Source organism: Triplophysa rosa, linkage group LG22 (genome assembly GCF_024868665.1).
Source record: "Triplophysa rosa linkage group LG22, Trosa_1v2, whole genome shotgun sequence".
Classification (NCBI taxonomy): domain Eukaryota; kingdom Metazoa; phylum Chordata; class Actinopteri; order Cypriniformes; family Nemacheilidae; genus Triplophysa; species Triplophysa rosa.
The window spans coordinates 19,907,727-19,920,364 of record NC_079911.1 but is presented as its reverse complement, the minus strand read 5'-3'; the positions used below and the strand labels follow the sequence as shown (position 1 = coordinate 19,920,364).

Sequence of the window (12,638 nt, the reverse complement as noted above, 5' to 3'; positions counted from 1 at the left end):
GCAATGTAAATCGCTTTGGATAAAAGTAAATGTAATGTAAAAATGTAAAGTATCCCACTTTACTCCATGACAAAAGACTACACTGTATTGATTAAAGTTTGCACAAAAACTACAAAACTGCTAAGGTACGTTGAGAACAGTAAGCTTATTATTGGAATGTAGAATAGGCTAAATTGTTAATTTCGTTTGTTAAAGTCCCAGTGAAATTAGAAATGACAATTCTTATTTTTCATGAAATATTGCAGCGTTTATAGTAAATAGCTTATCAATGTGGGTCATTTTCTTTTTAAAATTCATGTGCCCTCATAATCTTCAGTTAAAATCTGAAAATGCACTTCCGCCCTGAAATGACTATCCACCTCAAATGACGTAAATTAGACGGCTTGGGCGGAGCATCCGTTAACTCCTCCCCTTCAGCTGTCAGTCTGCTGCCAGTTTCATTTAAAAATCAATGCAACAGCTGTTTTTACACATCCAATCAATTGCAAGTGAAAAACGCAAGCCACGCCCACAATTTTCTCCTTTGAACTTCCTTTTCACTCGGAAATGTGTCAGAATATGGAAGTAAAAACGATCGCAACGTCCGGTTCACGTGGATTTTAAGAGAATAAATGACGTCTGTTGAAACAGTGCCACCTGCTGACAGGATCAGGTGCTGTTTAACAGCGCGGCACAACGAGCGCTTCAGAGATGTGTTTAATGAAATGAACGTGTGAAATTATGCTCATGTACCACGACTCGCATTAAACATATTTAAAAGCCACAATATTATACTCTTATTATATTATATATACATATATTATATTACTTAAAACAAATCGCATTGACCTGGAAGAGAAGCTCTCCATTTTCCCGCAGAGAGCAGCTCAAGAGAAGGTAAAGCAGATTGTTATCCCTGCCTTGGCAAAACACAGATGTTGTGTTGTTTTTAAGTGCAGGTGCTATCTGATTTTATGAAGTTCAGGCCAGTTGTGAATATAATAAATGTTTTGATTAATCTGCACTTTATAGGAACGCGTCGTGGTCTTTGCTGAAATGAGCGCGTTTTACTGCGAATTCTATTTCATACCAAGAACAGAAGAGTCTAGCATTAGTTTGCTTTTGGTTATAGAAGCAATAATTAGGGAAGGCCTTTAGTGAAAGGACTCGAACCTTCTGCTTATGGAAATGCTATTTTTTCTTAACAGAAACTTTTGAAGTACATTACATTTATTCATTTGGCAGACGCTTTTATCCAAAGTGACTTACAAGTAGGAGAGCATATAACATTTTGTTAACACGTTAAACGTAAGTTTACAAGGCCATGCTATTGGAGGATTAAAGCTGGAGTAAGCAAAGGAGAGAATGAAAAACAAGCCTGTTTTTTTGACACATGACATAGACAGTTATTGGTTAGTCAAATAATTGCGGAGCAGGTAGTAATTTGAACATTAATAACAAAACCAAACGCCAACTGTACGCTACAGACATTCTGTATGTTCATTGCTGTATTCTGCTTCATTTTCTTTTCCTGCCTTTTTTTCTAGTTTAGTTCATAAATACGTTTGTTTTGTAGGCTACTTTACACATTGCATAATGTTTTCAACAAAAAAGCACAGCATATAATGTAAACTTGTTCTAAAATGTTCACAAAATCTTAATTAATTAACAATTAACTTAATTAACTAAGTGCAACCATGGGAGAAGTGTAGGCTAATGCACTACAATAATATTTTTAAGAAGCTGTTCTGTATTTAAACGGCAAAATTGTATGTTGTCTAGCTAAGGCATTTATTAACTTAATAATTTTATTAGCCTACGCTCTAAACTGTTAAGCTAATAGAAGGAAATATAAAGGCTCATTTATAAAGATTATGGTTTAGGCTACTTATAAACTTTGCTTTAAAAGCAAAAATAAGAAGTTTTAAGAAGTAATGTTTATAGGGAGACTTTTATAGGAGCACTTCTTTAATGATAAGACTTCATAAAAATACATGCACCAGTTGTTTTGCTATACGTTTTATCTGTGATAATGATCATTGTGCAGTGAATGTGCTTTGCATGACAAGATTTTATTTTGCAACAATATCTCCAGTGCACTTCTTTACACAGTAAAACATCATTTTATTTTTTATCACAGAGCATTTACAGAACACAGCTTTTTAACAGATAAAACCATTATCTCAAAAGAATACATATGTTCAGAGTCCAGAGCCTGCATTGACTGGATTAATGAAACATATTTCAATATTTTTGCGTAAATCAAATGTCATTAAATGCAACCACGCAAAACTTGTAGTGTAGATATATCCCATGATCCACAGTCAAGGTAAAGTCTTTAAAAAAGTGAAACTGTGCCTTTACAAACAAAAGGACCTTTATTTTACAACCTCAAAAGGCTTTTTGTAATACTGTATGTTTGATAACATTAATCATGTTAAAATGAAACTACCAAACTTGAGTGAGAATGTGTTAAGACAAAGCATGTTGATGAAAGGAATTAAAAGAGCGAAAAAATCTTAGTACCAGGAAGTGTAAAATAATCAATTGAAAAGAATGAAGGGACCAAACCACATAACTCCACTGGTAAAAACAACTATAGGACGTGCATATAAGTTCTGCACACAGTCTTTTTAAGTAAATTTTAAGAAACTTGCACAAATAACTCAAAAAGAAAATGAAGTAAACCTTACTAGTTGTTTTTATAGTGTAGAGAACAATAAGTGAAAAATATTTTTTTTATTACTATAGCAATGTCTTAACACATTTTCCAGAACAAACACCGCAATGTGAAAATAAGAAAATATGGGGCTAGATGCCAAACATGTCACAACACTGTCGTTTATGATATTTATAAACCTCGATCGTCAAACCCAAAATTTTGCTGATTATTCCCAAGCAATATTTGTTGGAACATAGGGATTCTATCATCCAGAAAATCAAGAAAGCTAAATTCATACTCCAGAAGCTCGGCCATCTCTCTCACAAGATTCTGTTGTTGAATGAGTTCTTCAGCTTCTTCGTACATTTCCTGAGTAAAGCATCCTCCTCCATTGGCTGCCACCATCTCATCTATTTTCTCTAGTAATATTTTCACCTGAGATCGATTTCTCACGTCAGTGTTGTCAAAAACAACATATCTACTCCCACAGCTCTGGATGACTCTACGGAGGTCGTCGTGACCACTTCTCACATAGTCTTTTATTGACTGACCTCTGAGCGCATCTCCATGAGTGAAGACCACTATCATGTATTTAGAAGCTTCTTCTCCAAAGATCTCTTGTAGGGCTCGCACAGAATTTTTCTCCTCAGTTGTGAAACGGCCGACTTGTATCACCAGCAGAAACGCGTGAGGACCTGGAGCTGACACCTGAATGCATCTCACGATTTCTCTTTTGATGTGTTCTCTTGAACTGGTATTGGTGTCCAGAACTCCAGGCGTGTCTATCACATAAATGTCTCTTTGGTCTTTTTCCTTTTTTTTTTTGCTTTTATTAGTAACAGAGTTTGCAGAAGCTTCTGATGTAAAAGCGTTTCTACCAAGAATGGTGTTTCCAACCGCACTTTTTCCAACGCCAGTTTTTCCAATCATAACAATGCGAAGCGGTGTTTCTACAGTATCAAACACAGCAGTATTTGAAAACTAAACATTCACAATAACATTCCACTATTGTTCAAAACTAATGCTTATAAACATAACATTTGATAAATTTTTACAGAGTCATAGAAGGTAATACTGAATTAAGCCACGATCTTTTAGTTTTTCCAAAACATTGAGAGGAATCATTCAACTTACTTTGGCCGGCTCTTTTCACTGAACAACAACGGTTGAAAAAATCAAGACACTTTGTTAGACACATTGTTCCTTCACCAGCCGTTCACCTCAACTGCTACTGAATTTTAGTCTGACTGCATTATTGTACCAGCATTTGTGTGTTTGAATGATCCACACCCTGCTCTGTTTGCACACAAGCTTTTACTTTCACTTGCATATACGCATGTACAATCAGATTTCTAGACTGACTGGAAATCCAACATCCTGATCATACATTAAATCTAAGACTGAAGCAAAGTCATCAGTCCTCTCACAGGTCTTTCCGTTAAAAATTCAATTAGAAAATTAATCGAAACGATCAGAATATTATGCATTGCTCGACCTGATTTTGCCAAGTGGTTGATGTAAGGGCAACATTTTTATAAACAAAACCTAAACCCACACCAAACCTTACCCCTAAAATCTGAGGGAAATATTAAGTGTAAAACAATGGTCTAGAAGCACCTAATCCTGGCTGGAAGATTAAACTTAAAATAAACTTTAAACTTATTTCTGAAATCTGATCGGTTGATTGAAATGTTGTCCCGGGGTCAACATGATGTTGCCCTAAGTATCTGTTTCATAAAATAGCTAAAGGTAGTAGTATGTAATGGGCTATCATATTAGGCTAATTGAAAACATAAATAGGATATCAGCAGATGTCATCTCCCGCATGAGATAGTACTGGTGCACTTTACCATCACTGACAGACCCGCGGATCATTCACTATTACAACTTTGTGAATAGACTGATGTTGTCTTTCAGACAAACTCAACATTAAAATGCGTCGCTTTCTCACCATATCCCTTTGCTCACACTCGTAAGTTACATTCGCTGATGACAGAGAGCCGCGACTCCAGATACGCGGACAGTATGAAACCGCGGCGCTTGCTTGCGCATCCAGTGTAAAAGCACAAAAACGCCAACGAACAAGTGACATTTTTATGTCATATGAATAAACTGTTTTTAAGCGTAATGCACCGCAACAGTATAGTGACCTCCAAATGACAGTTACGCCAGTGCATGTGCGAGTCATTTTGCGTTTGATCACTGACCACCGACATTAGAAACACTGAAGAGCGATCACGCGCAGTCGCGCATCACAATGAAATGTGATTAATGATAACGGTCGCATTAAAAACTCACGCAGGCCAGGGAATCATTATTTATACAGCCGTGAAAAGATTAATGCAGAACTTAAAAACATACAACCACTGAATGAAGAGAAAGAGAGATGCGCTTGCAAAACTGGACATTGATCAGGCACAATATATTTGTCTCTCCATTTTCGTATTAGCCTACTTTCGGGGATCGACAAGTAACGTCTCAAAGATCGACCAGTCGATCGCGATCGACGGGTTGGCGACCACTGCCTTAACACAAACGTCGTGTGCTGTTATGACTTCTACATTAAACACATTGCAAAATTAAAATATCCAGTTTGTTTTTAAAGGGGTCATATGGCGTGAACACGTGTTTTTCTGTGTCTTTGGTGTGTTATAGTTGCCCGTGCATGTATTAGACATGTAAAATTCCTGACAGTACAACTGAAGAGGAGCCTGATGTTCCAAATATGGTCAGAGGCGTTACATTTCCCTCACACGCTTGCAGTATTCCACCAATCACTACGCACTGGTGAACTGGCCAATCACAGCACACCTCGCTTTTCAGAGCCATGAGCTTTGTCAAAAATCAGCGTGTTTCAGAGAGGCGGAGCAAAGAGGAGATACAAACATGCACGGTGTGTGGAAAATACAGCGTTTATCAACCTTAAATCCTGTTTACACATTGTGTTACATCTACAACAAACGATAATATTAGTTTATAAAGCGGTCAGTTCTGGTCCTTGATTCTGATTGGCTGAGCGGAGTTCTAAGCCGTTATAAAATACCTCAATATATAACGGCTGACCGCACCACATAGCCTAAATATCATTTTATTTACTTTATTTTATGAAACCTTGCTAAGCATATGGAATAATCGTTTTATAAAAGCAATAAGCCCTGCGAAGCAGTGGGTTACAGTGCTTTTTATAACAGCTACGGGGTTTTAATGACTCCGCTTCGCGTCGTGCCACAACGCCCTTAGCTGTTATAAAATGCACTGTAACCCACTGCTTCGCGGGGCTTATTGCTTTATTTAGCCGTGTCATATGACCCCTTTAATATGATTAATTTCATTTGTGTATACGACACAATGAATCTAGATCAGACAAATCCCTACAAAGACAGAAGAGGAACATAACACTCATCCACCCGTGTGAAAGGCTGATAACAATGAGAATAACAATGAAAGCAACTGTTTCAGAGTAAAGTGCTTTTTAATGAAAACAACCGTTTTTAAATGTTAAGATGAAAATACAATGTTTCACTTACAATTATTCAGTCAACAATAAATTTCACTTCACAATGTTGAGGCAAGAGTACAATGATTTGAAACATTTTATATTTACATTATGAAAGAAAAGAGACAAAATATTTATCATGGAGGCACAATTGCGATGTATATCTGAGCAGCTTGCACAACTCCAAATGTATAAACATGTACATTTCACGATGGAAAATGGTAAATCTGTCCAATCAGTATTTGTTGGAACACAAGGATTTTACTCTCCAGGATCTCAGTAAATCTAAATCGATACTCCAGAAGCTCGGCCATCTCTCTCTCCATCTTCTGTTGTTGAATGAGTTCTTCAGCTTCTTCGTACATTTCCTGAGTAAAGCATCCTCCTCCATTGGCTGCCACCATCTCATCTATTTTCTCTAGTAATATTTTCACCTGAGATCGATTTCTCACGTCAGTGTTGTCAAAAACAACATATCTACTCCCACAGCTCTGGATGACTCTACGGAGGTCGTCGTGACCTCTTCTCACATAGTCTTTTATTGACTGACCTCTGAGCGCATCTCCATGAGTGAAGACCACTATCATGTATTTAGAAGCTTCTTCTCCAAAGATCTCTTGTAGGGCTCGCACAGAATTTTTCTCCTCGTCTGTGAAACGACCAATTCGTATCACCAGCAGAAACGCGTGAGGACCTGGAGCTGACACCTGAATGCATCTCACGATTTCTCTTTTGATGTGTTCTCTTGAACTGGTATTGGTGTCCAGAACTCCAGGCGTGTCTATCACATAAATGTCTCTTTGGTCGTAAACCTTTTTTTTTTTGCTTAAATGAGTAACAGAGTTTGCAGAAGGGATTGATTTGAAAGCGTTTCTACCAAGAATGGTGTTTCCAACCGCACTTTTTCCAACGCCAGTTTTTCCAATCATAACAATGCGAAGCGGTGTTTCTACAGTATCAAACATGCAGCACAATTTAAATATTTTAAATTTTTTTGTAAAAACAAAGTGATTTAGCTTAAAACACTTTATTTCACAGAATGAAAAAGTGAGTTAAGCCATGAGATTTCAGACCTTAAAAACCTTGAAAGCAATCATTTCACTTACTTCTTCTCCTTGATAAAGGAATGTCCGCTGCATGAAACAAAGCAACATTAGTAGTAAAATGAACATTTACAAGTGAATCATACTAGATTCTTGTTTAAAAATAAATAAGAACGTTTTTACTGAACTACATGTATTACTGAACAAAGCCAAGTTTTAACCAGGTTGTCGTAAAACAATCAGTGAACGCACCATGTTCTTCGGCTGAAGAAAAACAGCAAGGGAAAAGACACCTCAGACACGTACACATTGTTCCTTCCAAGCGTTTGCCTCAACTGCTACAGAATTTGTAGTCTGACTGCATTATTGTGCCATCGCGTGCGTGTCATCCACGCCCCTGCTTTATTTTGGGAAAATCTACAAACCTTTTACTTTCATTTGTAGCATCATACCTTACATAAACGGAAGTCTTTCTTCTACCATTTTGAGTGAACAAACTGGAATTTCAACATTCTGGGCTGGGTTTCCTGAAACCTTCTTAACGCTACGTTATACCTTAAGAGTGGTATCGATATATTCTGAAGAATGATGTAGTGATATGAAGGTTTCGGGAAACCAAGCCCTGATCATAGTGTCTTATCTTTCCCTTCACCCCCTTAGAATTTGCATCATTCTCTTCACACTCTCAGAAAACAATACTAAAGATGTCAAAAAAAGTATACTTTTGCACCTAATGAGCACATGTTAATAGATCAAAGGAACACATTGGTACCCGTAATGGCACAAAAGGGATTAGCCTTTTTAAAGGGTACCATTGTACCATCTTTCTGCAAGTGTACGTTTAAATTCAATGACAATGAAAGAAAATGCTATTTATAGTTAAATTACACACTTTGAACATTTACAGTGAGATAAATGACTGTGATTGCAAAGGAGAAAAAAGTAACAAATAAATGATTGCTTTTTCACGTTTATTGTCATGATTCTGCCTCTTTTGATCATGTTTTTCTTAGTCTGGTGGCAGGATCATGACAGACCCATGTGTTGTGTGTGAGAGAGACATGGCATTGTTTGTTTTGGCTTGCCATGTGCTCTCCGGTCTCGTCTCTTGGCCCCGCCCTCTCGTTTCCTCATTATTGATTGTTAAGTATTTCATGCCCTGCACCTGTTCCCCTCTTGATTTGGTTCCCTATTTTATGCCCTGGTGTTTTCTGTCTTGGGCTGCTGCGTTGTGCTTTATTCGTGTTTTCTTCCAGTTTGCGGTGTACCTTGCCCATTTGGATTTCCTTGCCTCATGTCCTGCTGTTGTGTGTATTAGTCTTGTTTTCTTGTTTTTTTGCCCCCTTGTGGGAAGTCTTTGTTTCTAGTTTATATGTTAGTTATGCTCTTGTTTTACTCCCATTGTGGGTTTTTGTTTGTAGTTAATAAAGTCTGTTATTTCATGTTCCGCTGCCTCCAATTGGGTTCTTCCCTCCCCGTTCCTGACATTTATATTGTGAGTAACTTGATATCAACTTAGATCTTTAGAACTGTGTATAAAATACTCATGTCAGAGCCGATGGCCTTTCGAGCATTGCTCTGACGTGTGGTGTGGTTAAGCTTCAGGTGACAAAGTCTGTCTTTGGTTCTTTCCTGATCCCATCCCAAACCCCCAAATATAAATCAGAACAACACAAGTTATCATCTGCAGCCAACGTTTATTGTTTCATTCACATTTATATTAGGGATGCACCGTTCAGGCTGATAATAAGCTCATGTACTACTCAGTCGTAAAAATACACTAATACCAAAGACTGATACCTCATGTGACATGACAGAACTGACTGAAATTTGTGCTTTGAATGTTTGTGACCAGCACATAAAATGATTTATTTCATAATGTGTTTGAGGTGGAGTTGTTTGTAATTATCAAGCTATTCTCTTTTTATTAGTCTCATTGTGTTGTGCTCTGGCACTATATGTCGGGGCACTAACCACAGGGCTATCGGCACAGACACGTTGCAACGGAATCTGGTGGGGATTCATAACTATTTTAAGAGGTGGTTCATTCATGTTCTTTACCTTCAAATTCATTTACCTTTACATGCTGCTCCATAGAGTTTGCATTCAGGTGTGTTTCAACTAGTCGTGTAAAGGGAGCTTTAAAATGTAGAGTTAGTTTTAAACGCTACGATCGAAACAAATGGCACAGTCAAGGTGGTTGTGTAAAGTGTTCACTGTAATTAAACAAAATGAGACCATACTTTAACTGGAGAAACAGGAAGACGACAAAGGTCATTCTCATTTACATAGGCTACATGTACATGACGGTAGCTGATAGTAATGAGATCGTGGATGCACAACTCTTTAAAGTCAAATGCTTTGAATTGAAAGTAATTCTCTAAATAATGTTACAATTAAAATAAGATGTTTCACCTACATTTATTTAGCAGTTTGATTGATTCAGCAGGTGACTTAGAAATGATGAAACATCACAAGCAATTGATGTTTACTTCAGTTCACAATGCAGAGTTTAGAGTAAAATCATTTCATGTGTGACCAAGACCTATTTTGTACACAACTGACAGAGATTTACCGGACTATTGCTATTAATAACAGGCAATGACAATGGTTCTGATATCTTACCACATAGTATTTTGGTATTGAAATAAAATGTATATTTCATTCAAACAATGAAAAGTAAAATGAAATGCTAATCTTTACTAAAAGAGAACAAATAATTTATTCCCCATATTTCCATTTCAAAGCTTTGGTGGGTATTGAGACAGTTTGGTCCTCAAGTGAGAAAGTTTGGGAATCGCTGCCATTTGACATTTACACAAAGTTACCCAAGCCCATCTTATCATATTTTCTTTATTCCCAAAGACATTGATCCCAAAACAGTCACAGTTCCTCGTGGATATGGATCTGGGCCCGTATTCTTAAAGCTTCTTAGAATCCTCTCAGAAAGCTCTTAATTTAGTTTAAAAGCTTCTACGTAGGAGTCTTCGCTTAAAAGTGATTCAGGACCAATCTGAGAGAAACTTTGAGCCAGAAAAAGACAAAAACTTTTATCTTAGTGAGGAGGCGGGGCTGACCCCGTTGCTATGTATTACACATCTTTTGAAGACTGTGATTGGTTGGTTGACCAAGGAGAAAAAAATAGTTTTTTATAAAGATTAAAGTGTTTCAAATGAAAGGTGTAATTTTTCCTCTTTTACCACACAGTGTGTGTGTGTGTGCGTGTGTGTGTGTGTGTGTGTGTGTGTGTGTGTGTGTGTGCGTGTGTGTGTGTGTATACAGTATATATACTGTATATATTTATGTATATTCTTTATTTTTACTTACCATGCTGTTAATACTAAACTTATTTGATAGGAAATGAACAGCAACACAATAATGTTCTGAAGGTGCTGTAATTCTTCATTTGATCACTTTAATCTAATGTGTTTTGTCCATTTTTTCTGCTGCTAAAGAAACTCTTAAGCCTCGTAAAAAGGTCCTCCTCGCTACTCCTAACAATTTAAGACCTTGAGAGCTCTTTTAAGGGTTAAGATGCTTTATGAATGACTTTTTTCTTTACTAGGATCTTTTCTGTCATTTTAAAGGGGAACGCCTACATTTCTAAGAATTTTCTTAGATTTTCGTCGCTCGAAGCGACTCCTTGAACGAAGATTTTTCATGAATACGGGCCCTGATCTCTAGTCCGAAAGATGTGCTTTTTCCACATGATGAATTTTAAACGTAACAAAAAATTATGATGACATCTGATCATCAAACACAGAATTTTGGTAAATGTCCCCAAGCAATGCTTGGTGGAAAAGAGCGATTCTTTTATTAAGGTCCTCAAGAAAGCTAAATTCATACTCCAGAAGCTCGGCCATCTCTCTCTCCATCTTCTGTTGTTGAATGAGTTCTTCAGCTTCTTCGTACATTTCCTGAGTAAAGCATCCTCCTCCATTGGCTGCCACCATCTCATCTATTTTCTCTAGTAATATTTTCACCTGAGATCGATTTCTCACGTCAGTGTTGTCAAAAACAACATATCTACTCCCACAGCTCTGGATGACTCTACGGAGGTCGTCGTGACCACTTCTCACATAGTCTTTTATTGACTGACCTCTGAGCGCATCTCCATGAGTGAAGACCACTATCATGTATTTAGAAGCTTCTTCTCCAAAGATCTCTTGTAGGGCTCGCACAGAATTTTTCTCCTCAGTTGTGAAACGGCCGACTTGTATCACCAGCAGAAACGCGTGAGGACCTGGAGCTGACACCTGAATGCATCTCACGATTTCTCTTTTGATGTGTTCTCTTGAACTGGTATTGGTGTCCAGAACTCCAGGCGTGTCTATCACATAAATGTCTCTTTGGTCATGTGCCTTTTCTTTTCTGCATTCACTAGTAACAGAGTTTGCAGAAGGGGCTGATTTAAAAATTTCTTTTCCAAGAATGGTGTTTCCAACCGCACTTTTTCCCACTCCAGTTTTTCCAATCATAACAATGCGAAGCGGTGTTTCTACAGTATCAAACACAGCAGTATTTGACATTTTATTTGAATTTTTAAATTTTGAATTTTTAAACTACAGTTTAAAAATCATGTATTAACATTTAACGTTTTATTTCACAGAATGTAAAATTGAATTAAGCCATGAGATTTTAGTTGATCAGAAAGCGTGAAAGCAATCATTCATCATACTTCTCTGTGATAAAGGAATGTCCGCTGTATGATAGAAAGCAAAATTTGAAAATGAACATTTACGAGTGAATCATACAAAAATTTTGTTTAAAAATAAATATGAACATAATACATTTTTTCTGAATTACAGAATGTATTACTGAACAAAGCCGAGCTTTAACCAGGTTTTTGCAAGTGCATCTAAACAGCAGAATTTTAATTGAAATATTCACAAGTAAATCATACTAAAATGAACTGATTGTTTTAACTTGTAATGTTTTATTTCACAGAATGTTGTAGTTGGAAAACAATCAGCAAACTCACCTTGTTTCTTTGCTGAAAAACAAAAACAACACAAAAAACAACTTTTTTCTCAACAGAAACTTCTAAGACAATAAATCAATTTACCATTTGTCTTTGCTAAAGACACACACAAACACAAAGACACACACACACAATTGCAACAACTGTTTTAGTTGAAACCTTAAAAGCGTCAGTAAACTTACCTGATGAAAAACAGCAGGGACACAGACACTTTAGACACTTCGACATTCTATCTTCCCCACACGTCACCTCAACTGTATTATTCCACCTAGATGACTGCTTTATTGAACCAGTATTCGTGTGCGTATAATCCACACCCCTGCCATATTTACTGCATATGTACTAAACCGGTATTACTTTCACTTGAGCACAAGGGCAGACAAACATAATCAGAAGTGTTTCTTGTAACAACACTAACAGGAAATCTCTCATGTAATCTTTCACTGAAACTGTGGAGTGATCTATAATATTTTCTTC

At 37.0% G+C, this 12,638-nt stretch overlaps 3 protein-coding genes across 5 annotated transcripts; all 3 read right to left on the bottom strand.

Moving 5' to 3' along the window:
• Positions 1 to 2,029: 2,029 nt before the first annotated feature.
• LOC130546253 (GTPase IMAP family member 4-like) lies at positions 2,030 to 4,151 on the bottom strand. The gene is made up of 2 exons (XM_057321421.1): positions 3,776 to 4,151; positions 2,030 to 3,591 (listed from the first exon to the last, which is right to left on the bottom strand). The coding sequence occupies exons 1-2, from the start codon at positions 3,837 to 3,839 to the stop codon at positions 2,831 to 2,833; spliced, it is 825 nt and encodes a 274-aa protein (XP_057177404.1). The 5' UTR covers positions 3,840 to 4,151; the 3' UTR covers positions 2,030 to 2,830.
• Positions 4,152 to 6,080: 1,929 nt separating this feature from the next.
• Positions 6,081 to 7,538, bottom strand: LOC130546303 (GTPase IMAP family member 4-like). Its single transcript, XM_057321488.1, has 3 exons — positions 7,433 to 7,538; positions 7,244 to 7,270; positions 6,081 to 7,086 (listed from the first exon to the last, which is right to left on the bottom strand). The coding sequence occupies exons 1-3, from the start codon at positions 7,488 to 7,490 to the stop codon at positions 6,344 to 6,346; spliced, it is 828 nt and encodes a 275-aa protein (XP_057177471.1). The 5' UTR covers positions 7,491 to 7,538; the 3' UTR covers positions 6,081 to 6,343.
• A 1,340-nt stretch (positions 7,539 to 8,878) lies between these two features.
• Positions 8,879 to 12,465, bottom strand: zgc:113625 (uncharacterized protein LOC553227 homolog). Of its 3 annotated transcripts, XM_057321406.1 has the most exons (4): positions 12,344 to 12,465; positions 12,162 to 12,173; positions 11,859 to 11,882; positions 8,879 to 11,678 (listed from the first exon to the last, which is right to left on the bottom strand). In XM_057321406.1, exons 1-4 carry the CDS (start codon positions 12,387 to 12,389, stop codon positions 10,915 to 10,917), a joined length of 846 nt encoding a protein of 281 aa, XP_057177389.1. In that variant the 5' UTR covers positions 12,390 to 12,465; the 3' UTR covers positions 8,879 to 10,914. The 3 variants fall into 3 exon arrangements, with proteins under 3 accessions (XP_057177389.1, XP_057177390.1, XP_057177391.1); XM_057321407.1 differs by lacking the exon at positions 11,859 to 11,882; XM_057321408.1 differs by lacking the exons at positions 11,859 to 11,882; positions 12,162 to 12,173 and having other exon boundaries at positions 12,344 to 12,463.
• Between the last annotated feature and the right edge of the window lie 173 nt (positions 12,466 to 12,638).